General features: G+C 39.2%; 2 protein-coding genes and 1 long non-coding RNA gene across 4 annotated transcripts in view; 1 reads left to right on the forward strand and 2 right to left on the reverse strand.

Moving 5' to 3' along the window:
- E2F5 (E2F transcription factor 5) overlaps positions 1-1,214 on the reverse strand; it is a 14,895-nt gene extending 13,681 nt beyond the window's left edge. The window contains exon 1 of the mRNA XM_056484006.1: positions 1,001-1,214. Coding sequence (XP_056339981.1) covers positions 1,001-1,126 — 126 coding nt within the window. The 5' untranslated portion in view covers positions 1,127-1,214. The remainder of the gene's footprint in view (positions 1-1,000) is intronic.
- On the forward strand, positions 978-6,726 carry LOC130249327 (uncharacterized). The gene is made up of 4 exons (XR_008839777.1): positions 978-1,058; positions 1,465-1,866; positions 2,334-2,497; positions 5,877-6,726. It is a non-coding gene; the product is annotated as an uncharacterized LOC130249327 (long non-coding RNA).
- Positions 4,829-23,877, reverse strand: LRRCC1 (leucine rich repeat and coiled-coil centrosomal protein 1). Of its 2 annotated transcripts, XM_056484004.1 has the most exons (20): positions 23,838-23,877; positions 23,537-23,656; positions 23,246-23,451; positions 22,824-22,889; positions 21,936-22,103; positions 19,919-20,088; positions 19,609-19,818; positions 18,571-18,773; positions 17,704-17,863; positions 17,240-17,388; positions 15,982-16,186; positions 13,535-13,674; positions 12,021-12,222; positions 10,821-11,006; positions 9,555-9,729; positions 8,694-8,857; positions 7,636-7,844; positions 7,304-7,441; positions 5,832-5,967; positions 4,835-5,224 (listed from the first exon to the last, which is right to left on the reverse strand). In XM_056484004.1, exons 2-20 carry the CDS (start codon positions 23,611-23,613, stop codon positions 5,093-5,095), a joined length of 3,096 nt encoding a protein of 1,031 aa, XP_056339979.1. In that variant the 5' UTR covers positions 23,614-23,656; positions 23,838-23,877; the 3' UTR covers positions 4,835-5,092. The 2 variants fall into 2 exon arrangements, with proteins under 2 accessions (XP_056339978.1, XP_056339979.1); XM_056484003.1 differs by lacking the exon at positions 23,838-23,877 and having other exon boundaries at positions 4,829-5,224; positions 23,537-23,809.
- Positions 23,878-24,643: the final 766 nt, after the last annotated feature.

Here is a 24,643-nt window from a genome sequence, read left to right on the forward strand (position 1 = left end):
CAGCTGGGTGACAATAACTTGTCACTCATATGCTAATTCAGCTTGTTTCGTTCACACATTATAGAAACTACAAGGTGTCAATGGTCTGTTTTTCAACATTGTTTTCTCTTGCTAAAAGGAGGAGGGTGAGCAAGAAACAGGTTTAAACAGCAGCCCATACACTGAATCAGTGCAGGGAGTAACTTAGGGCAGTGAAAAAAAACCCCACAGAATTGTTAAGGCAGGAAGGGACCTCTGGAAATCAAGTAGTCCAACTCCCATAAAGGCAGGGTCTCCTGGAGCAGGTGCACAGGAACTCATCCCGGTGGGTTTTGATGTCTCCAGAGAGGGAGACACCACGACCTCCCTGGGCAGCCTGTTCCAGTGCTCTGCCATCCGTAGAGAAGTTAAGGAGAAACTTCTTGTGCTTTAGTTTATGGCCATTTCTTCTCCTCCTATCACTGGGAACCACCAGAGTCTGGCAGCATCCTCTTGGAATGCACCTATAAGATATACATACATATACATATACATATACATATACATATACATATACATATACATATACATATATATATATATATGTAAGCACTGATGAGACCTGCTCTCAGTGCTTTCTTTTCCAGACTAAACACGCCCCGCTCCCGAAGTCTCTCCTTGTAGAAGAGATGCTCCAGACCTCGCATCATCTTTGTAGCCCTTCGCTGGACCCTGTCCAGCAGCTCCGTGTCTTTCTTCTACTGAGGAGCCCAGAACAGGGCACAGTGAGTAAGACAAGCAAGTTAACGCTCGGCAGCCCTTACACCCCTTAATCAAGAGCCGAAAGGCGTGTTTTAGCCGACGGCGGCGGCTGTCAGCCGTCCCCGGCAGCCGCAGCCCGTCAGCGGCCGGGAGAGGCCCCGCCGCGCCGGGCGGGCCGTGGGGAAGGAAGGCAGGACGGCAGGAGGGAGCGGGCGGCCCTGCCCGGCCCCGCGCTGCGGCCGGCCCTGTGCCCGGCGGCGCCGCCCCCCCGCCCTCGCACCGCTTTGAGGTCCAGCACGCCGTCCTTGGCCTCCTGCAGCAGCGACACGAACTTGGTGGTGAGCAGCCCCAGGCTCTTCTCGTGGCGGCTGCTGCCGCCGCCCGCCGCCTCGGCCGCCGCGGCCATGCCGCCGGCGGGGCCACGTGTCGCGACCGCCGCAACGGCCCGAGCGGGAGCGCGGCCCCCGGCCCAGCGCGGCGAGGGGCGGCCGCAGGAAGTGACGCCGCCGCCGTTGCCGGGACACGGCGCGGCCGCGGGGCCGGGCCGGGAGCCCTGCCCTGCCGTGAGGGATCGCACTTGGCTGGCACGGCGCTCCCGGCTCCCGCTCACGGCCCCAGCACGGGGAGCGCAGGACAGATACATCCCGCCTGTCCCCGCCTCGATAGCTCCCTGTCGTTCATTTCACTGTTTGCGTTTGATATAAAAACACACATTAATTGCAAACTGTGTTCTCACCTGCCCAGGCCAGGCACAGGACACGCTGGCCAGGGGCACAGGGCACAGTTACCATCGACTAAAGGCAGAGAAGCTTTAAAGTCCGTACTGCATGAGAATTCCGGGGATGCACGTAAAGAAGAGCAGAGCCGAGGCACCCATCCCACAGGAGCTCCGTACCCTGGGAGTGCACACGGGAGCTGTTCCTGCACGCGGACAGCACGTTCGGGACAACGTGCGCGGAAACTCGCTCTCTCTGCACCTGCATCACAGTCCTCCTGGTCTCAAGTAACAAGAATTTCTTGATTCCGTACTCGGTGTTGATTGAAACAGATAATTCTCTAGTCGGGAAATGCAAACAAAGTCTAACAAAGGGATTGATTTTAAATTGTCATGATTAATGCACGAGAACGTGCCTTGCATCTGACAGGGTCAGTGTTCACATTTTGTTTATATTTTTATTTAATTAAATTTATTTTATTCATTTTTTTAAGTTACGTTTTTCAGTCATGCTGAAATTTATATATTTGGTGAATTTGGTACAGCTTTCACCATATATTTATTATTTTACCATTTTGAAGGTCAAAATAATTTAAACACTTATTTAAAAACTCTAGCTTTTAGCATAAAGAGGGAAACAGTGCCAAAGATAGAGTCATCTGCAAGAAAAACAAGTGTTCCAAACACTACTAACGTGCATTTTCCCAAGCACTGTAATATGAAATTCCTGAGCCAAGAGCAAGGAATAGAAAGAATTAATGTTAAAACTGTTAACAACTCCATATGATGAAATCAGAATATAAATTTCAGAACAATATTGGAGTTAAAACTCAGAGGAGAAATTAAGACATTGAATCAGGGTAAGAACAAATTCTTTTAACTTCCTGGTGCATTCCAGGTATTCAATTGCTTCACCCGAAGTGTAGCTTGGTCAAATAATAAGCAAAGAACAAAGAAGTGCCCCAGGAAACACTTGATCAACATGACAGAAAAGCACTCTGAAGTGGTGTGAGTTTTCTGCACCAATGATGTCCATGAAAGTACTATTGAACAGCATTCCAGGTGAGCATTTCCCTCTCATACTGTGGAAGGAGTACATAGAGCACAAGAGTAAGAAATAATTCTTCTGCCTTTAGAGAACTGAAAGTTAGAGTTTGTTCTTATATCCTAGAGATATTCTTACATCTTAACCATTACCACTATTAATGTTTACATATTATGAACTGATGGCACAGATTCCAACAAAACAGTCCTTCATAGCTCTCTCCTACCTTAGCTGAGAGTACCACAGCGCAGACACCTCCCCATTAGTGCTGATGGCTCACTCCTGGTGTTTTCATGGGTCAGGGGTGGGAACTCGGTGCAGGGAATGAGAGCTGAAGCAGATGTCTGCTTTCTGTCCCCTCCACAAATATGGAATTTTACCCTTTTATAAGACCATGCAATCTCTAGACAATTCCCAGCCCTACACACCTCCCCCTGTGTGAAGCAGAGTGGGGGTTGTTTTCCCAGGCTCTTGCAGGGACTTTAGCACTTTATTCAGTTGTTGGGCTGCCTTTTTTTTTTTTTTTTTTCTTTTCTACTGCTATTTCCATTCTCAAAACAAAGAGTCTGTTCCCAGATTTAAAGGTTGTGCTTTGTCACTGATCATCAGGTTGTTGTTTTTGCTGTCATGGCCTCTGCTTTCAACCTGTGCCCATGTTTTCAAGGCCTTTTCATCCCACGCTTAAGCTGCACCTCATAACAAGAAGCAGCTGGTATCAAGCTCTGGTTCACACAACAAACTTTCATTAACAAATTGATAACAAATCCAGCAGGCCTCACACAGAATCACAAGGTTGGAAGAGACCTTCAAGATCATCGAGTCCAACTCACGCCCTATTACCTCAACTAAACCATGGCACCAAGTGCCACATCCAGTCTTTTTTTAAACACATCCAGGGGTGGTGATTCCACCACCTCCCCAGGGATAACATTCCAGCACTTGATCATTTTCAGTGAAAAATGTTTTCATAATATCTAACCTATATTTCCTTTGGTGCAGTTTAAGACTGTGTCCTTTCGTTCTGTCAGTTGCTGCCTGGAGAAAGAGACCAACCCCCACGACTACAGCCACCTTTCAGGGAGTTGTAGAGAGTGATAAGGTCACCCCTGAGTCTCCTTTTTTCCAGGCTAAGCAACCCCAGCTCCCTCAGCCATCCCTCACAGGGCTTGTGTTCCAAGCCCCTCACCCACCTTGTTGCTCTTCTCTGCACGAATTCAAGCATCTCAACGTCCTTCCTAAGCATACGGGCCCGGAACTGGACACAGCACTCGAGATGCGGCCTCACCAGTGCAGAGTATAAGGGAAGAATGACTCCCTGCTCCTGCTGGCCACACGGCTCCTGATACAGGCCAGGATGCTGTTGATCAGTACCCCCAGGTCCCCAGCTAGTGTTTTTACTAGCACTAAAAAAAGAAGTACTTTTACAGGGCTGCTGGGCACCAAAATGTACCATGAGTTACACTGTGCCAATGTACTAAAGCCTGGGTTCTGAAAAGCTGATGGTAATGTCAGCTTAGGGGCTGCTATGGTCACTGGAGCAACAGGAGTCAGCTTCAGCTACTGTGAGGTGCAAGGGGGGAGGAAGCAGCTCCACCTGGTGTACCAGCGTGTCCCTGTGATTTTACTGCTCACGGATTCCTTTACTAGAGCAGCATGAAAATGCTTCAAAGGACAGGGTAGTTCAGTAACAGTTTATGATCTTCTGAGAACAAGCAAATGAAGTAAGTGCCTGAGTACAGTGGAGGTGGTAAAGCTTCCATTGTGAAATAAGTGTAACAAAATATTAACATAAGACTTATGTTTTGCTTCGATAAGAAGCTCTTAGGTTATTATCTCCTCTATTTCAAAAGCCTGGTAGGAAGCTTATTGCTGCAGAGCAAACCAAACTATGCTGCCAAAAAAGCCACTCTAAGTTGCAGTAGTTGCATATTCTTCAACAGTGGCAGAGTAAACATGTTTTCAGGTACAAAGAAAGATGAAGAGAGTCTAGTTACAAAGGGATGTTGTGACAGGAAAAGGGAGAATGGTTTTAAATTGAAAGACAGTAGGTTTAGATAGCTAATAGGAAAAAATTCCTTACTGTGAGGGTGGTGAGGCACTGGAACAGGTTGTCCAAAAAAAGCTGTAAATGCCCAATCTCTGGAAGTGTTCAACGCCAGGCAGGATGGGGCTCTGAGCAACTTGATCTAGTGAAAGGTGTCCCTGCCCCTGGCAGGGGTGTTGGAACTGGATGACCTTTAAGATCTCTTTCAAACCAAGCCCTTCTGTGATTCAACACTCTTGGTTCTCTCTTTACAAGAATCTTGACCTCACTGAAGCAAAGCTTCAAGCTCATGGCTTAGAACTTTCCAACCTCATTTTCTTTTATTAAACATGCTAATTCCTAATTACATATGATGCTTTTAATCTATACATGTTTTGACCCATTTTGACAGCAGTTAAAATAAACAAAGGTTAGAAATAACTATTTATTATGAAAGTAATGTAAAAAACATTTGTTTGTTCCCTGAACTATCAAAATATACAACAAAAACTTAATTCTCTAGAAAACAAGGAAAAGTACATTGTAGTTGATGAAACTGCTTGTGTAATATACATTTTAAATATAAATATTAATAATCTTCAAAGCCTTGTTGAATATCTTTCAGTGCATGTGTAAGTCGTCTCATTTTATTTTCCATGGCTTTTTTATTGTTTGCCATTTCTTGCAGAAGCTCCCGCATTTCTTCTTCAACAGAGTAGACCTGAAAGAGCACACAGACATGAAGTAGAATTCTAGCTTTTCTTACACCTAAACCCATATAATCTTGGCAATTTTTAACACTGATAAGCAATGCAAGAATTATATGCTTATGTTTGAATATGCAATGCATTACTCTTGATACTGGATGCAGTAGCAGAATTTTTTCTTTAAAATAAATGTATTAATCTGCTAGGAGGTAGCAAGTACTGTATCAATCCAGAAAACTTATTATGGGAAAAAAGCATCAGTTGCCATGTTAAGGAAGAATGCAGTAGACGACAGAAACAGTAACAGTTAAGGTTGGCATAGGTGAGTTAAATTAATTATCTGGCATAGTCATCATTACTCTTGTCTGTATAGATAAGGAAATGTTAACTATTGATTCATAATAGCTGCATAGCATGGAGCTTTACTTTGCTTGAATATAACACACTACAATGGCACAAGTCTAGAGATTTTCTTGCTGTGCAGATTGAGTACTAAACCAGAACTGTTTCCATCCAGAGTCAGCCTGATAGATTCAAACAGACTTCCAAGCACCACTCTTGTAACAGCTGTAGAATAAAAATGCAAATACAATAAATTTATGAATTGAGTATTAAAATTACTTTTTCATTTGCCGCTTCAATTTGTTTTTCCTTTTCATTTTCCAGGTGCAAGAGTTCTTCCTGATGTGCTGCCAACACTGACTCAAGTTGTTTTCTGAAAGCATTATCCATTTTATGAAGCTTTTCCACAGCAATCCTAAAAAAAGATTGAAAAAAAAATTACAGTCCTGAAAACAGTTGAAGTATTTTGCTTTGTCCAACTCTGCCTTAGATAAGGTTTTAATAACTTAAGCATGAAGACACATATATTGGCAGAAGTGTTCTGTTTTCTCAAGCACATGTTCTAGCTTTATGCAGTGTGTTCAGAACTTCTGGCATTGTCTTAGAACAGGCATTTAATCACTAGCAAAGGATAGGAAGATTAGGGCTTGCTACTGTCAACATGGCTGAGAACTCCACCTGTTTTCAAACATCTCCTTACTATGCTTTTGGTTTCCAAGAAGTGAATGAACTGTGTGATTCTGTGAATGACCTGTGAGCCTGTGTCTCACAGAAATAGAAAAGTGTCTCCTTCACCGCAAAGAAGCATTTCTTTAACTCCAAGAAAATTCTGCTTTTAGGGGATAATTCTTACATATGTAGGAACAACAAACAAGGCAAATTTATACAATTAATTTACAACAAAATTCTGAAACAAACCAGAATTATTTAGAACAAAAATTTCAGTTTCACTATTGATCTTCTAACAATACCTAACCCCAATACTATTGACCATTTGAGGTGGTTTGTTTTGTTTGGCTTTTTTGCTATTGTTATTTGTTGTGGTTCTGTTTTTTTCTTTTTATGTAGTCTTATTAACTAGCTGGTATCTTCTCAAGAATAGTTAGGAGGATGCAAGAAAAACATGAGAAGGGGGCCAAAGAATAAAATAAAAATGACAGTAAGAATCTAAACTTATCACAGGCATCAGTCTAGCAAACTTCTCAGTCATTCCAGAAGCATATGAAATAATTTTCTGGATTGTGAGTACTTGTTTCTGTATCATCTCATATTTAGCTATTAATTGATCAAAGAAACTGACAGTACAAGAATAATAAGACAATACATTAAAAATCTTGCTATTTGTATGGGAAAAGAATGACAGGTAATTAGAAACAGTCACAGACTCAAACAGTGATTAACAGACACCAAGTTGGGCAGGAGTATTGATCTGCTGCAGGGCAGGAAGGCTCTACAGAAGGGATTGGGGCAGGTTGGATTGATGGGATTAGGCCAATTGTGTGAGGTTATTTTCACAGAAAATGGAAATGGAAAAGTTCAGATGCCAAATGCTGTAACTGAATGCCAGTTCCATGAAGTAAGTCACTGCTACAGCAAGAATTCCTTCTAAGCCCAGTTTGTAACTGGGATCACCAAATAGTTTAAAAGGCATTACACATTCTTTCACCACGTAATTGAGCATTTCTGCAGTTATTAATAGTGCAACTCTACAGTGACTGAGTAGTCACAAAACAAACTATTAAAGTGTTCACCTTTGAGTTTGAAGGCTTTTATTCCTTTCTTCAATCAGCTTCTTCTCTTTGAAATCAAAGTTCTCCTTCATTTGTTTAACCTGCATCTCCAGCTGGCTTAATAGCTCTCCTTTACCTTGCCACCTCTTTTTCAGTGCACTGAAAATAAAATGCACATATTTATAATGAATGTAAACATAACTTCTTAGGAAGGCAGAAAGTTTTTCATGCTTCCATTTTCCCTCATTTCTGTGGGTTTTAATAGCAAGTGATTACTCTCTGACTATAGAATAACTTCACAGCAGTGTTGCATACAATGATCCAAAAGAATTACTATGATTTGTATATATCACCTGTGTGCATTCTTAATGTCATCAAGTTCTGCTTCTTTTTCTTCTAGCAGTTGCTTTAATTCCTCTTTTCTTTCATTTTGCCTTTCTAATTTTTCCATTAGCTTTTCACATTCAGCAGCTTTTTCATCCAACTGTACTTGAAGCAATTTCTGAACTTCCCGATTTTCTTCATGTTTTTTTTTAATTTGTTTATCCTTTTCTTGTAAGCCCTTTAAAAGATAAGTATTTTAGAACACGTAAACTCCCTTAATTTTATTGTTACCCCTTAAGAGTATGTGCTTAGTCTACGATGGAATAAAGCAGAGAAGAACATGAAAGTTGACTCTTCTAAATGTATGAAGAAGACTTAGTAAAGTGATAGTCTATTACTGAATCTTAATCTGAAAGAAGTCTGAATTTAAAAAAAAATCATCAAAACAAATCTGAAGTTGAAAGCAAGACAAAAAAAAGTTATTTTGAACTCTTATTCTACATAAACAACTCATATGCAAGTCACTGAGCTCACAATCTGTAACGAGTAATGCATCTAACTGACTAATACAACATGCTATAAAATTTTGATTAATAAGCTAAAGTTTTAAATCTCTAAATGTGACAAATGGAATTATTTGGACAAAACATATTACCTCTGCTGCCAAAATACTATTTTATGAGAACAAAATAAAAAAAAATTATGTTGTAAAATAAATGTGAAGCAAATTTTTAAAAATTATTTTTCCTTTTCTTGTAAACACTCAGGAAGAATTGTAAACACAGGAAGAATTAGGCTATCCTAGTTTCACCTCTCAAAATCATTATCAAGAATAAAATGAAGCAAGGCAAAGAGAAGAAAGTCTGCACATAAATATGGTTCAATGATTCAAAGTAGCATCAATGTGCAATTTAATAAAAAGCCCTCTTTTGCTCTCAGTGAAATGAATTGCCACTGACAGCCAATTGTGACTTGTGAGCTGGAAAACTATGAGTGCAGGCCCAACTTTTATCATATGCTTTGTGACAGCTAAAATTAAGACTTGCAGTAAAAGCTAAGCACACAAATTGTCAGATATGGCACTTACTTCTTTTAGTCTCCTAATTGTTTCTGTCTGATCTTCCATTATTTTGTTTTTAATTTTTATGGTATCACTGTCCTGTTCCTTTTGCTTTTTTAACGTGTCAATCTCATTTGTTAAAACTTCAATTTTTGCCTCCAGTTTCCCCCGATCTTGTGCAAGATGAGCTCCTGGACAAAACAGGATATTCACATTACAGCAACTCATTTTATAGATTATTTTAAGATGTGGAATGTTGGGAGATTGGGCTGGGAGAGGTGAAGGTAAGAACCTTACAAACCAAAGTATTGACTATTTTGCCCAGTGGAAGCACTGTAGGGATTGAATCTGTAGGTAGGTAACACTTAAGAGAAAATGCAGAACTGAAGACCTATGTTTTATCCTTTTCTAAAACTTCTCTGAAAAATAGTTGACAGCAATTCTTACATACCCCAAAAGACCACAAGGTGGTGCTGAGTCACAGGGATAGAGAAAAATGAAAAATACCCAAACTTTTTTTCTTCTCCCAGTATTTAACACTCTTTTAAGATACATACTGAATTTTCCATATTAGACTTCTCTGCTAGATCTGTTATTTACAGGTCTGTGTTTTTGTAGTTTCACATTAAAAAGTTTACAACTTTATGGTACTTTCATATGTTGAGGAAACGTAAACGGTATTCACAGCTGACTCTCACAACTGCTGTTAGAGATCCTGTATCAGCCCATGTGCCACAGAACATCTATTTCTGCACATCGTCTATAAAACTGGATAAAATCAGGAAGGCATCCAAGGACTGATTAAAACTATATTGGAGCATTTATTTGAAACGTAAGATGTTGAACACCACCCTTTTTTCTGCAAAAGAAAAAACCCCACTATTTTACCCTGTTCTGCCAACTCCTGCCCCCATATTTTCCTTTCCATTTTTAATCCATCAATCACAGATTCCTGGGCTGTCAGCTGGGAAATAAGTTTTCCATTTTCCTTTTTTAGAAGTTCAACTTGAACAGCCTTTTGTTTGTTCTCCTCAACCACAGTTTCAAGTTCTCCAGTTCGACACTGTATGAACAAACATTGGGAAAGACAGTAAGATCATTTAAAACAATATTCAAAATTTCAAACCAGTACTAAGGGGCTAGGAATCTCATTCCAGTTGTGAAACACAAATGTTTGCTTTGAAAAGACATACTTCAGTCCCAGAAAAGTCTAAAGCTGACTTCTAAATACCCACTCTGTCATCATAAAAAAAAAATCCATTTAGAATTATAAATGCACAAGTCAAGAAAAGCAAAAGAGAAAGTAAAGATATTAAAAACTGAATCAGAAGACAGAAGCTGGGATGTACTTTCACTTCCAATGATACATATGTATCTTACATTATCCAAGCTACTCTTTGTTTTATAGATTACAGCTATTTAATATAGGTATTTTTCAATTTTTTTCTTAAAAGCATCACTGACTGGCAGAATCCTATTCTGCACAACAACAAAATCTTTGGATGCCCTAACAACAACATGTAGCTGTGCAGAGGTTGTGCTGCACTCAAGTTTTAGCACAAAGCTGGACTGCATCACACAACCATTCAAAAGTTATGTCCTTAAGATTTAAAAAAATTATTTACAGATAATAGAATAGTATGAGAATATGTTACCACAAAGCAACTGTGCCCACAGTATTGAAGATTAAAATTTCACAAGTAGCAGATAATGAATAATACTTCTAATATTATACAACTAGGAGATACTAAGCTGATAATAACTACACTGCATTATTTGTTCAATTACATTTCTACTTTGTATACAGTGACCAATGCAGAAGCTTGTTCCATTTCTTTGAATTTACAAGGAATCAGGGCTATTAATGTAATTTTGGTTGACCAACTGATATATACAAACTGCTAGTGCTCACAGGGCAAGGAGTGCACTTTCCAAAAACATGAATGAGTCAACATTTTTCTATATGGGCAGCAATGTTTCTGAGAAATAGAAGTGCAAGATGCAAGAATAAAATCTGGCATGCACTACTGGGTTTTAGTGCAACAGGAAACCTGTGTATTTTAGTTAATTAAGCTTGTATGGAATCATTGACTTTCATAGATGAAACATTGCAGAAAAATAATTTATGTAGTTGAAATGTTTTGAAACAAATACCTTTAGGTTTGCTGTAGCTTCTTCATTTGATTTTGTTAATTCTGCAATTTTTGCTTTCTGTTCTTCCACTAAGTTTGTCAGGTCTTGGATCAGACTTGCCATGTCTTTTTCCCTTAGTTCCAACTCAAAGAGGGCTTGTTTGTGTTCAACTAGATCAGCAGAAGCTTTCTCAAAACCCTGTTTCACCTAAAATGTTGTAAGACAAGACTTGAAAAATGCTAACATTTGGAAAAAACCTGTGCATATATAAACAGAACTGACATTTGAATTTCAAGTGAAGACATGAACTGTATATGAAATTAATGAATATCTGAAACCAGTTTTCTCCTGGTTTGTTTGTGAAACTTCCAACTTGAAAAACTGGTTCTACCCAGCTATGTATTTGTAAAAAACCCCAAACTCAACAAAACATAACAAAAAAACTCCGAACAAACAAAAAGAACCCCCAGACAGAGGAAAAAAAATTCAGGTGGATGGGAAGCAGAGCAGAAAAAACATACTTGGGAACTAAAAACAATGCCTTGATTTAATCTCATTGTTAAAATTGACATTAAAATCTCAAAATAAGGACAAAGTTAATTCAAGCCTTTTTTTCTTGCAACAGAAAGATTTGAAGGTTAAAACCCTTGTCTCTTCTTTCCCCTCTTCTCCCATCTACTTAAAACTTATTTAAAACAAAGAAAGCCAAGTTTAAGGTGAAGTATTTAATATTTTATTTAACATATAAAACGTGTAAATATGTAAATATATAAATATGAGCCACAGAAATAAATTCTCTAAGGAATTTAGCAAATAAGTTTTGAATTTGAGCTTCAAAATGCATATCCAAAATTCAGTTTTGAAAATTTACACAATAAGGAACTGTATTACTAAATACACTTGTATGTATGTTTAACTATAACCTTATCAAAACACAAACAACAAACCCCAAAACATCGGACAGAAGGGGTTTTTAAAATGTCTTTTGATTTGGGGTTTTTGAGTGCTGACTTGGCATTTGCTGTCATTGTTCTAATCACTGATATTTCAAACCTTTCTACCAGTATTTTTGCATGAATCCTTGGTGCAAAGATCAGAGGGACAAAAAACCAACCCAACAAAACACCAAAAAAACACACCCAGAATATCAACCCAAATCTAACACATTAAAGAGAGCTACAACCCCACCTAGTGTAAGACGAAATGTTCCCTTAGTCTTACCTCTTTAAACCTTTTTGCTTCAATAGTTAAAGCTAAATGAAATTCTTGTTCTAACTCTCTATACTTCTGGTTTGATATGTTAATTTTCTCCTGCAATTCTCTAACATGCTGCTCATGCCTCTGCTCCTCTTTAGCCACTTCTTTTGACAAAGCATCTTGAAATTCAGGTCCATTTAAAGCAACTCGGCTTCCAAGTTCTTTCCTGAAATTATCAAGCATACACTTGAGACATGAACTGCAGAATCTCACAATGCTGTTTTAATTAATTTCCTTGGTTTTACTGAACAAGGATAATTAATTACATAATAAACGGGATAAATTCCTTCATCTCACAGACAGCCTTCAGTCTTCTCTGACAATGGGCCTGGCATGAGGAAAATTCTGTTGATTACTCTTAAAAACACCCAAATGAATATCCTAACATTTTTATTCAAACTTTTGTAGAAATTATTCAATTATGCTTTTGCTGTGATTTAGCACTTGTTTGCTTTGCTGTTAACAAACATCTGGAAGTGACATTGGAATCAGAGAAAAGCCCTGTACAGCCAGACACCCTCTTTTGCAGTGAGTCATTCCTTTCACCCTCACACAACTACTGTTGCTATTCACTTAGACGCAAAATCTAAAAAGCAGAAGCAAGAGGGATCTAAAGGGCCAATATTGAAGCAAATGCACCCTGTATTTCAAAACTACTCTGTTTGTCTACTTTATAGCAAAAAAAAAAAAAAAAAAAAAAAAAAAAAAAAGAAATTAAATATCCACTATCCTTCATGTTATATCCTTTGGAGCTTTACAAGGTAATTATTGAAAATTCTCAAAATAAAGCTGTAAGATTCTTCCAATCTAAACCTGCAATTTTCTTGGTATCTGAATACATTTTCCCCTGTAAAATTTAGCAAATGTAACCACCTTATTTTATTAATAACCTTCCTTATATACTAATATACTTCACAGTTCCTCTTGATATAGTTTGTACACAGATTTAATTGTATTAGCTGAACATCACAGAACTTAGCCTCAAGTATTCTCCAGAAAAGAGAAATTTTCAAAGAGGAAAACAGCCAGGCAAGTAACTCACCCTCTACCCAACAAGCAAGATACTGCAGAGGCTGACTGATTTAATAGCATTTTGTGTTATTGTAGCATATGCAGCTCTTCAGACAGTAATTCAAATACAATTTTATTTTCATCTGATTATTCCTGGATTACAGATCAAGTATTTAAAATCAAGAATTTGGCCATATTGTAAGACAAGAATTTTTCACATGAAAAGCTGGAAGTTGCCTACATGAACTTATGAGACAGGAATCTACAAGATATTCTTAAATAAGCAAGAAAATGTGTGAGAAGGCACCTACGTTTTTACAAAGACAATCTCTCCCACTAATAAAAAAAAACAAACAAAAAAACCAAACCATACAAAACACATCCATACTTGAGGACACATTTAAAAAAGACATGCTGTCAACACAAGCATCTCTATTAACTCGTGAAAGAAAGTAATGACCCCATACCTTTGCTCTTGCTCTCTTAATACAAGTAGCTCATGTAGCTGTTTTACCTTCTCCTTCTGTTGTCGGACAGATATTCGAAGTAACTGTACTTCTCTTGCATTGGCTGATGCTTTAAGCTCTGCTTCTTGCACCTGTTTCATCTGTGTCATAAAGACAAGAGCAATATTTTCTTACAGTTTTAATCTAGTCTTCATGTTTTATACTGGAACACAAAGGAACAGCTACTCTATGTTTTTTGTTTGGGGTTTTTTACTTGATTTTGATTTGGGTTTTTCTTCATATATTGTTACACTTGAAGAAATTTAAGACAAGATGTTTAAAATAAAATCTTAACTTCCTACAACTCAAAAAGCAACCTTAATGAAAAAACAAGGGTGTTTACTTAATTTGTAAAGAACTGCAAGGTGTCCTGAAGAAGTGGAAGTGCATTGGCAGAATGATTTCCTCAATTAGAAACTCTTTTATTGTAAGCCTTGTCTTAGTTTTGAATGAAACATTTTTAGATGTATTCAACATTAATTTCATTTTTTAACACTCTACTTTTGTAAAAATCTACATCTTTCTGTTTTGTAAAGTTTAGAGCTGCTGAACAGAGATGCTTTCTAATGATTTTACAAAAAATGTAGAATCAGTATAAATACCAGATGGCATACTCCACTTTTTCCATGAAATACAAGCTTTTATGAGTAATTCCATTTATAGACTTAAGCCTTTTAAATACAAAACTCAGTTCTGATTCAACATGAAGAAAAAATGTATTAAAAAAAGTTATAAAAAGGGTTTTGATTTCTCATTAAATGGTAATTCAAAATCAGGACACTTCAGAAGGTTAAGTTCTTATGTTCTACATGTTAAGCTTTTTCATGAATAGTTTAATGAGTAACTTTTAGACACACCACACTGTATGCCTTTGTTTTGTGGGAGAAGCAATTCTGTCCTAAATTAAAGCACTTAAAAATGTAAAGCAGGACCACATTTTGACAAAAATGTCACGGAAGAGCAAGGGAACAGGGTACACATTTAGATGCATAGTAAACTTACTCATCTTGAATCCCTTCAAGAAGCCATCTTGTAATGCTGACTGAAGGCCTTAAACAGTGGTGGCTACGTGGAGTAACATAATTTACCATTGAAAGTAAATGCCAGGATGTACAATGAGAAAGCTCTATGAAATGCTTTAGAATTTCTTAATCTTGGAATTGATAAAATAGGCCCAAGGTATATTAAATCTGAACATTCAAAGAGAGGATTTAGTTTCGAGAGCACTATGATTATTTTTTGAAACATAATTAAGGAGTATTTGCTACAAGATTTTAAACACAGGAACAAAACCTTCTCTTAATAAAAATAATGTTACTACCACCAAAAGAGATTACTTATTTCTACAAATTCATTGAAGGGAAAATAAAAGCCTTATACATTAATAAGGTGTTTTTATTCTTATGGGAGAGAAAAAAAACCACACACACACATGCAAATCCCACTCTCCTGTTCAACAAATCACTAAATTTTGTACATTTCAAACTGACAGGCAGATACCTGATCTAAACTGAAGGTCACTTCTGGATTCCATAATAGCTCCAGGATATCTACAGCTAAAGAAGAAATGTGCCGTGGGGGCTGCTCAAGTGCCCAAACAGGAGCCTAAAGTAGAGGGTGGTCTTGGATGGTACTTTGCAGTTTGTCTGTCAGCACACTCCCTGATTCTCATTCCTTTCAGGGAACCTGAACAACACCACTTCAAAGACTTTTCAGGATGAATGTGTTAAGATTAATTTCCTCTATGTTCAGAGACACAGGAATGGACTAACATAATAATTTAAACAGACAGAAGGAATAGATATTGGAGGACACTGAAAATTCAGCAATTAATTTTTCAGAAAGAAACAGTGGCAGTATCTGGTCCAGCATCTTGATCTTATATATTTGTATATTCAACAAAGAGCCTATCACTACAAAAGCATCATTATATTCTCCAGCTGTAAAAACAAAACCAAAAGATCCCAAACAAACACAAAACGTCACACAAACTACATCTTAAACATTCTCAGATTTAGTGTTTTGTTCTGGTTGCAATTAAAAACATCTAATTCTTTAGATCAGCAAAACAAACAGAACCACCAGATTTTCATCCCAGTAGTAAGATGTCTATTGATCTGAGAACTTTTAAAACTTGTCTTTGTTACTCAGTATTTTCAGAAAATATCAACTCTCAGTGTTAAGTACATAGGACTTGTTCTCCTTTATCTTAAGGCCACCATTTATAAAATACAGTCATTGACAATTAAAATGGATACCTGTTATCAACTACTACTATGCACAAAAATGGCCCCAGGTTTTATTGTGGAAAACTCAGACTCAGTGATGGTAAAAATCCAGTATTTCTTTCAGGAACTATGGTAGCCACCCTGTTGCCATTGCATTATTTATTCATGAAAAATATTTACCTCTGCTGCTCGTTGCTGCAATCTCTGGGTCTCCATCTTGGATAGTGTTTCTTCTAAAGCTTGTAGGGCCTTCTGATATTCTGCTTCTTTATTTTTTGCCTGTTGTAGCTCATTAGTAAGCCTTTCAGTTTCACCTTTCAGCTGTTGGATATCTGCTTGCAGCCTTGCTTTAGCAGCTCTCTCTTCCAATATCAATTCCTTTAACCTTAGAATAAACACAATGAAGTTGTATTACAAACATTTTACTTACCAGTTTGATACCATTGAGAAAAAGGAATTAGTAGCTGTTGTAGCAACATATCTTATTTTTTACTGAGTTTTACAATTTATAGCAGTCATATAAAACTGTTTAAAGAGACAAACTATTACTTAAGTCATGTGTAGCATTACAATATGGAGATTAATTTTAAAAAACCTAAGACTGAGACCTCATAGATACATCTTTAGGAAATGACATTCCAGTATTACTTTGCTTTACAGGAACATAATAAGCCTCTTATAGAAGATGGTGTAAATGTAGATGGGTATAATATAAAGATAGGAAGTGAACTTAAAAAGGGAAAAAGAGGAAATATTCAGAGTCAGGCATGGATGGTAACTCAGGAAGCACATGACTTGGTTGTTCCTAAAAGAAAGAAAATATGGCTTTGATAAATACAATGCAGTTAAGAACAAGACAAATGGAGTAGACATCTCCAAAAATATTGAGATCTTTTAAAAAAAAAAAAAAAAAAGTAAGGACATCTTTTTAAAAAAAGGCTGATGCTCAGAACACACAAGCATTGTGACAACCATCTCTCTGAACATGTGCTAGGCCTGCCCTGCACTGCCTGTGGGCCAACTCTGGCTGGCCAGAAAAATTTTTGTTCTAATGTGCTGCGCAGAAAAAAGCAAACAATGCTCTAGGTATATGTGGAAAGGGAGACTGGGACACAGAAGGCAGAAGTATGATATGGGACAGCTACTAGAGCTTGGACTGAAGGTACAGTTATGGTATAGATAGTTTGATAAGTCATAGCTAGAAATGGAGGAAAGTGGCTACTGATATTGTTCTATGACAAGAACAGGACAAGAGCTGCAGAGAGGAATTTCACTAGGTAATACTAAGACAAATTCTAGCTCTACTTTTTGATATTCTCAGGTGTATTGTTTAAAGCTGTCCTTGTTTCTTAAGCCTATGAAATTAATTATTGAAAACTAAAAAAAAAAGAAAAACCAAACCAAAACAAACTCTTAGACTACAGCACTGCTTCCCTACCTGTCTATATTGTATACAGCCATACTCTGAATAGTCTTTTCTTCTTTTGCATGCTTTTGTAGCTCACTGACATGGTCTAATAATTTCTTCTCTGCTTGCTCTGCTTTCCACCTCCTTTCTTTCTCCTGATCCAGTTCTTGAATCAGTGCCTTTGCAAGAATGTGATAAGCATCAACTTACTAGGAAACATTGAAGCACAGTCAAAAATAACAAACAATATTTATAACCGTAGAACAAGACTTTTGTCTTTCTGGAATTCATGGATGACAGAAGAAAGTGCAAGTGACCAGGCCAAAAACTCCCATCAAAGTGAAATAAAAGATATCCTCTCCCAGCTGACACTACAAGAATTCCACTACTTTTGATAATATCTATGCAATTATTTTTGTCACCTCCAGTTTTAGTTTGACCAGACTTCAGATGAAGATAAACTCATATTTAACCTGAAATCATGCAAAACCTACTCGGTATGTTGATTTCTCTATGGAATTTGAATTACATTCTTCTACTTTTTCCATATTGCTCTGCCTTCCAGTTAGTATTTCAGCTTTTCTTCCCACCACTTTAAAATGAGGGTCTTTCTCACTGGAGCATGAACATGTCGAGGAACTCTTCTTCTCTTCCCTATATGCAGAGTTTAAACAGTAAAAGCAGATTCAGACACTTTTAAATGAAAAAAATTTACAGTTCTCAGCAGCAGCTGAATACCAGAGAGTTCAAAAACATTTAGAAAATAATTTGCAATCAAACACAGAAACAGTTAAATTCAAATATTCAGCTCTATAAAGATACTTACAAGTAGTAGATGCTACCCAAAACCATCTCATGATCCCACAGACATGAAATAATTTTGTAAGAGTAAAGTAGCTGTAGAACTGCAGTGGCTGACTGAACAAATATATTCCAATTTGTATTGTCTTCTACTCATCACATCTGATATTTACTATATAAATCAAACAAATCTCTATGGCATCCTCAGCTTCATGTAGGATATATATTCTTGACCATTGTTCTGACACCACGAATCTTTCATTTTTTAATTACTCAATTCCATCTATAGATAATTCTTTCGTCACCACAATTCAAAAAATGGAAATATAAGCTGTTAAGATTTTGAAAGTGTTTTGGAATCTTCAGTTCAATTTCCTTCTTACCTGAAGAATGCAATGGCTCATATGGAGAAACAACTGAACTCATTTTCAGGGCACTATTAACTGACCTGATTTACTCAACCTGCCACTCTCAGTGAAATGTTTCAAGTTAAAACTATGTTCATGCTGACAATATTCAGTTTAATTCATTTTGGCTTTATATAGTAAACACTGGGATACCTGTAAGTTATTTTCTTCTTTAGATGATTTGCACGACCTTTTGTAGATAAGGCAGTTCTACGGTAAGTGGGGCTCTTGCTTCCTTTCGTGACCTTTCTGTTGTTCTCTTTTCCACTCTCATTTTCACTCTCAGAAGTTGGATCTGTGTCTCTCTTAGCTTTGAGAGCACTTGGAGCAGCTTCCTGTCTTGAACTATCAGATACCTAAGAAGAGATCAAAGTTTTACAATTTTTTACAAATTTTACAGTTTTAGATAAAAGTTTTACAGTTTCTGATTGGCTAATTTCTAACACTTATTCAGATGCTATTTTTATAAAAGTTCACACAAAATAATTTTGAGAAAAACTAAACAATTGCTTCTTTACTTTTACTTCCCTCCTTGCTGAAATATTTTGTTGTTTTAAAGCTAAAGTAAACTCAGGATGCTTGAGAACATATAGTTGTTTCCTTTTGAAATATCTGAAGTTTGGTAAAATCCTTTGGCAGTTGGTGAAAAATGTAAAACAAACACAGCACTTAAAACCAAAAAAAGCCTTTCAAACACCACTACCAAACAAACCTGACAAACCTATGTTACCTATGTTACAATACAAACTATATTACATGACAAGCATATCAGACCAAGTTGACCTATTGGTGAAATTAATTTTCACCAGCTGTATAATCAGGCACTTTGGTGCATTTCATGTTTCACTCTGGTTCAGTTAGTATATTGGTATTTCCAGATTAAAAAAACCCAGACGTAAAAACAATTTTCTAATATAACATGATCAGATAGCTCTGCTAGTCCCATACACTATGTTTTTTATTCTGTATGGAATGGTTCATGAGACAAAGTGCAATCTTCAGTTTTAAAGACTTGTTTTGATTTTATTCCCAGCTTCTCAAAATGATTAAGAACACATTAGCACAGTCAGCCCATACATACCAGTAGAAATGCTCTAGTTTGGTTCAGCAAATTTTTTTTATCATCAGAAAGGCTGATTTTGTTTGTTATCTTAAAAAAAAACTTGCTGTGCAATCACAGAAAAAAATCACCTTTTCCAGTATCTGTAAAATCTGGTCTTCCATCTTTTTAATCCTCATCTCACTGAGTATTTTATCAAGCTGGATCTTCTCGGGTTCAGAAGATGAGACAAACTCTGTGGAGGAGCTGGTGGCACCTTGCACTGGTACCCTTGTGCGCTGCCGAAACTGAGCCAGTGCCTGGTCAATGTGTGGTGTCACCAGCGGTAAGGGAACAGTGTTCTGTCCGAAGAAAAGACAACCCTTGTAGTATTAGTATGTTGCATGCAAAATAAAAATAGAATGTGTCAATTTTAAAACCAGTACACACAAACTATGGCACCTGATCTCTGGAAGAAGGGCATCCAGATGAAACCAAAGAGCCCAAAATGTCTTCTAAACACTGCAAATCTATACACTTTTCTTCTGCCAGGTCCACTATTTCACCAGAAATATTTCTTCCATCTAGAACTGTTAGCTGAGGCAATGACTGAAGAACAGTTTCTCTATAACCTTGAGAAAAAGATCAAGTGAAATTAAAAAATTTGAAGTGAAATCAACCTTCCAAGATATATTTTAGGTACCTCATAATCTTAAATGATTCACTGCATTTTTAATGTTAGAAAAAAAGTAGTGAGTTATCTACAATTGCCCCACTGTTCCCCACCCAAGGCTTTCAACAGACAACTTTACAAATTAAATCAACTGGGAAGCTGTCTGCCAAGTCCTGATCTACACAGGAGTTTCCCAGCCACCATCAGCACACTGCAATTGCACGGACAACCTTTCGACATTGGCATACTGCCCCCAAACAGTTGTACCAAGTGGAAGGGCAGATGAATGTAATGGAAAGGCAAGTTCTGAAAGGGCTTAGACAATTTCGTCCTTCATCAGTGAATGAAATAAGGCATTATGAAACTGTAAAACATTGAAGTTAGCATTTTTAACTTATTAGAATTTGGGCTGCTGAACACTGCAGTTTTGAAAGTGCCACAAAAGACATAGATATGAAGAGGTATGTGAATACTTGCAGAAGAAAACTAGTGGCATTTTCTAAGTTAATCAGATACCTTTAATAGTCCTGTTACTATTTCTGTAGTGCCTGAATGTATTCGTAAAATATGAGTGCGTTTAAAAACATTACTTAAAACCTTATTTGCTTTCCTCAATAACCTGATGTTTCTTTTGAACTGTGCCTACATAACACCTGTATCAATTGTATGGTCACAATATGGTTGTAATTCCTACTGTCCTGCTCTTTGTAATGAAATTATCTTTAAACTCACAAAAGCATCAATCCTCCAATTCCACCTTACTGTAAGAGATTTTCCTCTCTTTCACACAAAATAAAAAAAGAACCTACATCAATCTAGAATGCTACAATTTAATTTGTTTGAACTTAAGAGTGTAACTTTATAATGGCCTGAAAAACCTACCCCCAAAGCAGAAGCTCAAATGTTACTGAAAGTGATGTATCTATATGCATTCTCCAACTTGTCTCCATGCTGCCCAGTGAAACACCTGACACCTATTTGGATGAAAATGCTAATTACTGCAGAGGATCCTAGAGTCTGTCACTGCCGACCAAAGCAGTGGGAAAAGAAGGAAAAGCTAGTTGTTACTGATCTTTCTCTTGCAGTCTCTGTCAGAGACTGCAGACTACCTACTTCCTGTGCCTGTTCTATACAGTTCAATATCTCTATGTACATTCTTTGAGTTCTCCATCTTTCCAGCTTGTAATATTAATACTCCTGTCCCTCCACTAGACCATGTGGCTCAGAGCTCCATTCAACCTGTCCTTGAACCATTCCAGGGATGGGGTGTCCACAACCACTTCGGGTAACCTGTTCCAGTGCCTCACCACCCTTCACAGTAAAGAATTTTTTCCTAATACCTAATCTAAATCTATCCCAGTTTGAAGCCATTCCTCCTTGTCCTGTCACTACATGCCCTTGGAAAGAGTCTTTCTCCTTCCTTCATGTAGACTCCTTTCGGGTACTGCAGGGACACAATTAGGTCATTCTGAAGCCTTCTCCAGGCAGAACAATTCCAAATCTCTCAGCCTTTCCTTGTAAGAGAGGTGCTCCATCCCTCTAGTTATGTTGGTGGCACTCCTCTGGAACCACAAGTGAAAATATTGAGGCTTATCAAAGCATACAAGTTACAATTTTGAGAATATGCCGTGGGGAAAAAAAAAAGGATTTTTTAAAATGGAAAATGAATTAATTTTGACAGAATTTAGATTTCTGCAGGCTGGCCACTTTATGAATGAATTTTTAAGCATTAGGAAACAGCTCACAGCTTAAAGGAAATCACTGATCTAATGAGCCCAAATTATCTATGCAAGATCAGATCCATACCTGCTGTGTGACAAACTGGATTGGCTTTTCCATTTCTTTCCAGCGTGAGGTTTGTCAAACGGTGCAGCCCCTTGGTGCACTGAAGTAAGTGATTAATATCACTTACACAGTTGCTATGAAGGTCAATGTGGCTAATCTTATGTCTGGTTCCATGAAGAGACTGAAATCCTGGAAATTTTAGAAAAAAACCAAACAACCACAAAATAATGTTTTCTGCTACAGTCCTAGACTATAGCGTTTAGAACAAATGGCATCTTGTTGAAAAATATTCAGTAAATAAAATAACTAGAAATGAGAGAACACTTGTTCCATATCCTTGTCTACATGTTAATTACCTATGCTACTCTACCACAAAGTACAACACTTAAGCTAGTTATGTGAGCTGACTTAAAAGAAACAAATTAATCTCTGGCTGTCAAGAAGCATGTAAAAATAAACCTTTTCCTTGAAGTTTATTTTATAACACAAGATCATTAACAAAATTGTTACCAATGTTATTTTAATTATCCATTACAAGCTCTCTTGATTTTGTAGCATGAAATCGTAAGAACTGACCCAGAAGAGAACTTCCATATCATATGTAAAGTTGCATTTTTGTTCTATAAAAATGAAAGATATGAATATTTTAGAAGTAAGTCTGTTTACTGTACTACTTTCTGAAAAAGCTTCACCGCACCAAACACAGAAGAATAAATTCCAGTCCAGAAAAATCTTTGGCTAGAAAAACTTTAAAGCTGAGAAGAGCAGCAATTGTCACTTTTATTATAATTATTCACTGAACTGGCATTTGAAGTGCTAGAAACTTCTCAAAATACACTTGGTCAAGTTTTTCAGAATTAAAGTGAGACCAATGCTTTGTATTGCACAGCATATGGCAACATCACTTACCAGAGAGATCATGTATGCGATTATATGACAAGTTCAGCACAGTTAAATTAAAGAGTTTTTCCAGTCCTAAACAAAATGAGGGAAAAAATAGAAACAGTAGGATTTTCAGAAGAATGCTCTGCTTTTATCAAATTCAAAGCTTGCAAAGTGAACCTTTAAAGATCACAACTACGAATTATGACATTAAACTATAATCATAAAAATAAGGTTTGCCTTCAAAATTAAGGCATTTTGCTGTGATAAGGCTTACGAAGACTATATATGTATGCATCTTAAAATTTACTTAATAAAATGGTTGGCATACTAACTCATACTAACTTGGTATAACCTTAATTATATGCAAACATTCCAGAAGTAAACTTAAGACGACACTTAGAAAACCTTTGTAACTTGTTAAATGGACAGAAATAAACATTGCAGACCTTCCACTTTGGTTAGCAGGTTACAGGACAAGCTCAGGCTGCGCAGCTTAGCCAGGGAACCGAGCCCCTCGATGCGGCGGATCTGGTTTGACGACAGATCCAAATGCTGCAGATTCTGGAGGTGGTCCAGCCCTTGGATCTTGGAGATGAGGTTACAGTGGGCGTTGAGCGTGTGCAGGTCCGAGCTCAGGGACACATCCCGCAGGCTGCGCAGAGAGGCGCCCACCGTCAGTCGGCAGCTCGGCCCCAGCCGCCGCCTCCCCTCCCTCTCCCCGGCCCGTCCGCACTCACCTCTTAACGCCCTTATCCATGAGGCTGAGCTCGCCGGGGATCCCCGCCATCCCGCCGGGTCCCCGCGATGACCGCATCGCGTTTCAAACCTCCCTCGTCTCCCACGGCAGCGCTCCCCGCCTTAGGCCGGGACACAAACTCCTCAGAGACACAAACACCTCACGGCCCGCCTCACGGCCACCGCCGTACGGCCCGCGCCTCAGAGCCCCGCCTCACGGCCCCGCCTCACCGACCCCCGCCTCACCGGCCCCTGCCTCAGAGCCCCGCCTCACCGGCCCCGCCTCACCGACCCCCGCCTCACCGGCCCCTCCTCAGAGTCCCGCCTCACGGCCCCGCCACACGGCCCCTTCTCAGAGCCCCGCCTCACCGGCCCCGCCTCACTGACCCCCGCCCCACCGGCCCCGCCTCACGGCCCCGCCTCACCGACCCCCGCCTCACCGGCCCCGCCTCACCGACCCCCGCCTCACCGGCCCCTCCACAGAGCCCCGCCTCACCGGCCCCGCCTCACCGGCCCCTGCCTCAGAGCCCCGCCTCGCCGGCCCCGCCTCACCGACCCCCGCCGTACGGCCCCTGCCTCAGGGCCCCGCCTCACCGGCCCCCGCCTCACCGGCCCCGTCTCACTGGCCCCGTCTCACTGGCCCCCGCCTCACCGGCCCCGTCTCACTGGCCCCCGCCTCACGGCCCCTCCTCAGGGCCCCGCCTTACAGCCCCGCTTCACTGCCCCGGTGCACGGCCCCGCCGCCGCGGTCCGCTCCGGCCGCGGGCAGGAGGCGCTGTCGGAGCCCGGGCAGCGCGGGGCAGCGGGGAGCGGGCCCTGTGCCTCCCCTGGGCTCTCCGCCTCTCCCTGCCGCCTTCTGCCGGCTCCTTGCCGTTTTCCTGCCGCTTTCTTGCCATTGGCCAGGAAGTGGCCGGGTTTACAGACCTGAATGCTTTGAATTCTTCTCGGCGGGACGTGGGCGGGGCCTCGGTGATTCGTAGAGCTCACCCAATGTTCAGAGTTTCAGAGAATCACAGCATATCCTGAGATGGAAGCAGCGCGCAAGGATCATCGCCGGCCATCGCCAAGAATCACACCGTGTGCCTGAGAGCACTGTGCAGCTCTGTCAG

Source organism: Oenanthe melanoleuca, chromosome 2 (assembly GCF_029582105.1).
Source record: "Oenanthe melanoleuca isolate GR-GAL-2019-014 chromosome 2, OMel1.0, whole genome shotgun sequence".
Taxonomy (NCBI): Eukaryota; Metazoa; Chordata; class Aves; order Passeriformes; family Muscicapidae; genus Oenanthe; species Oenanthe melanoleuca.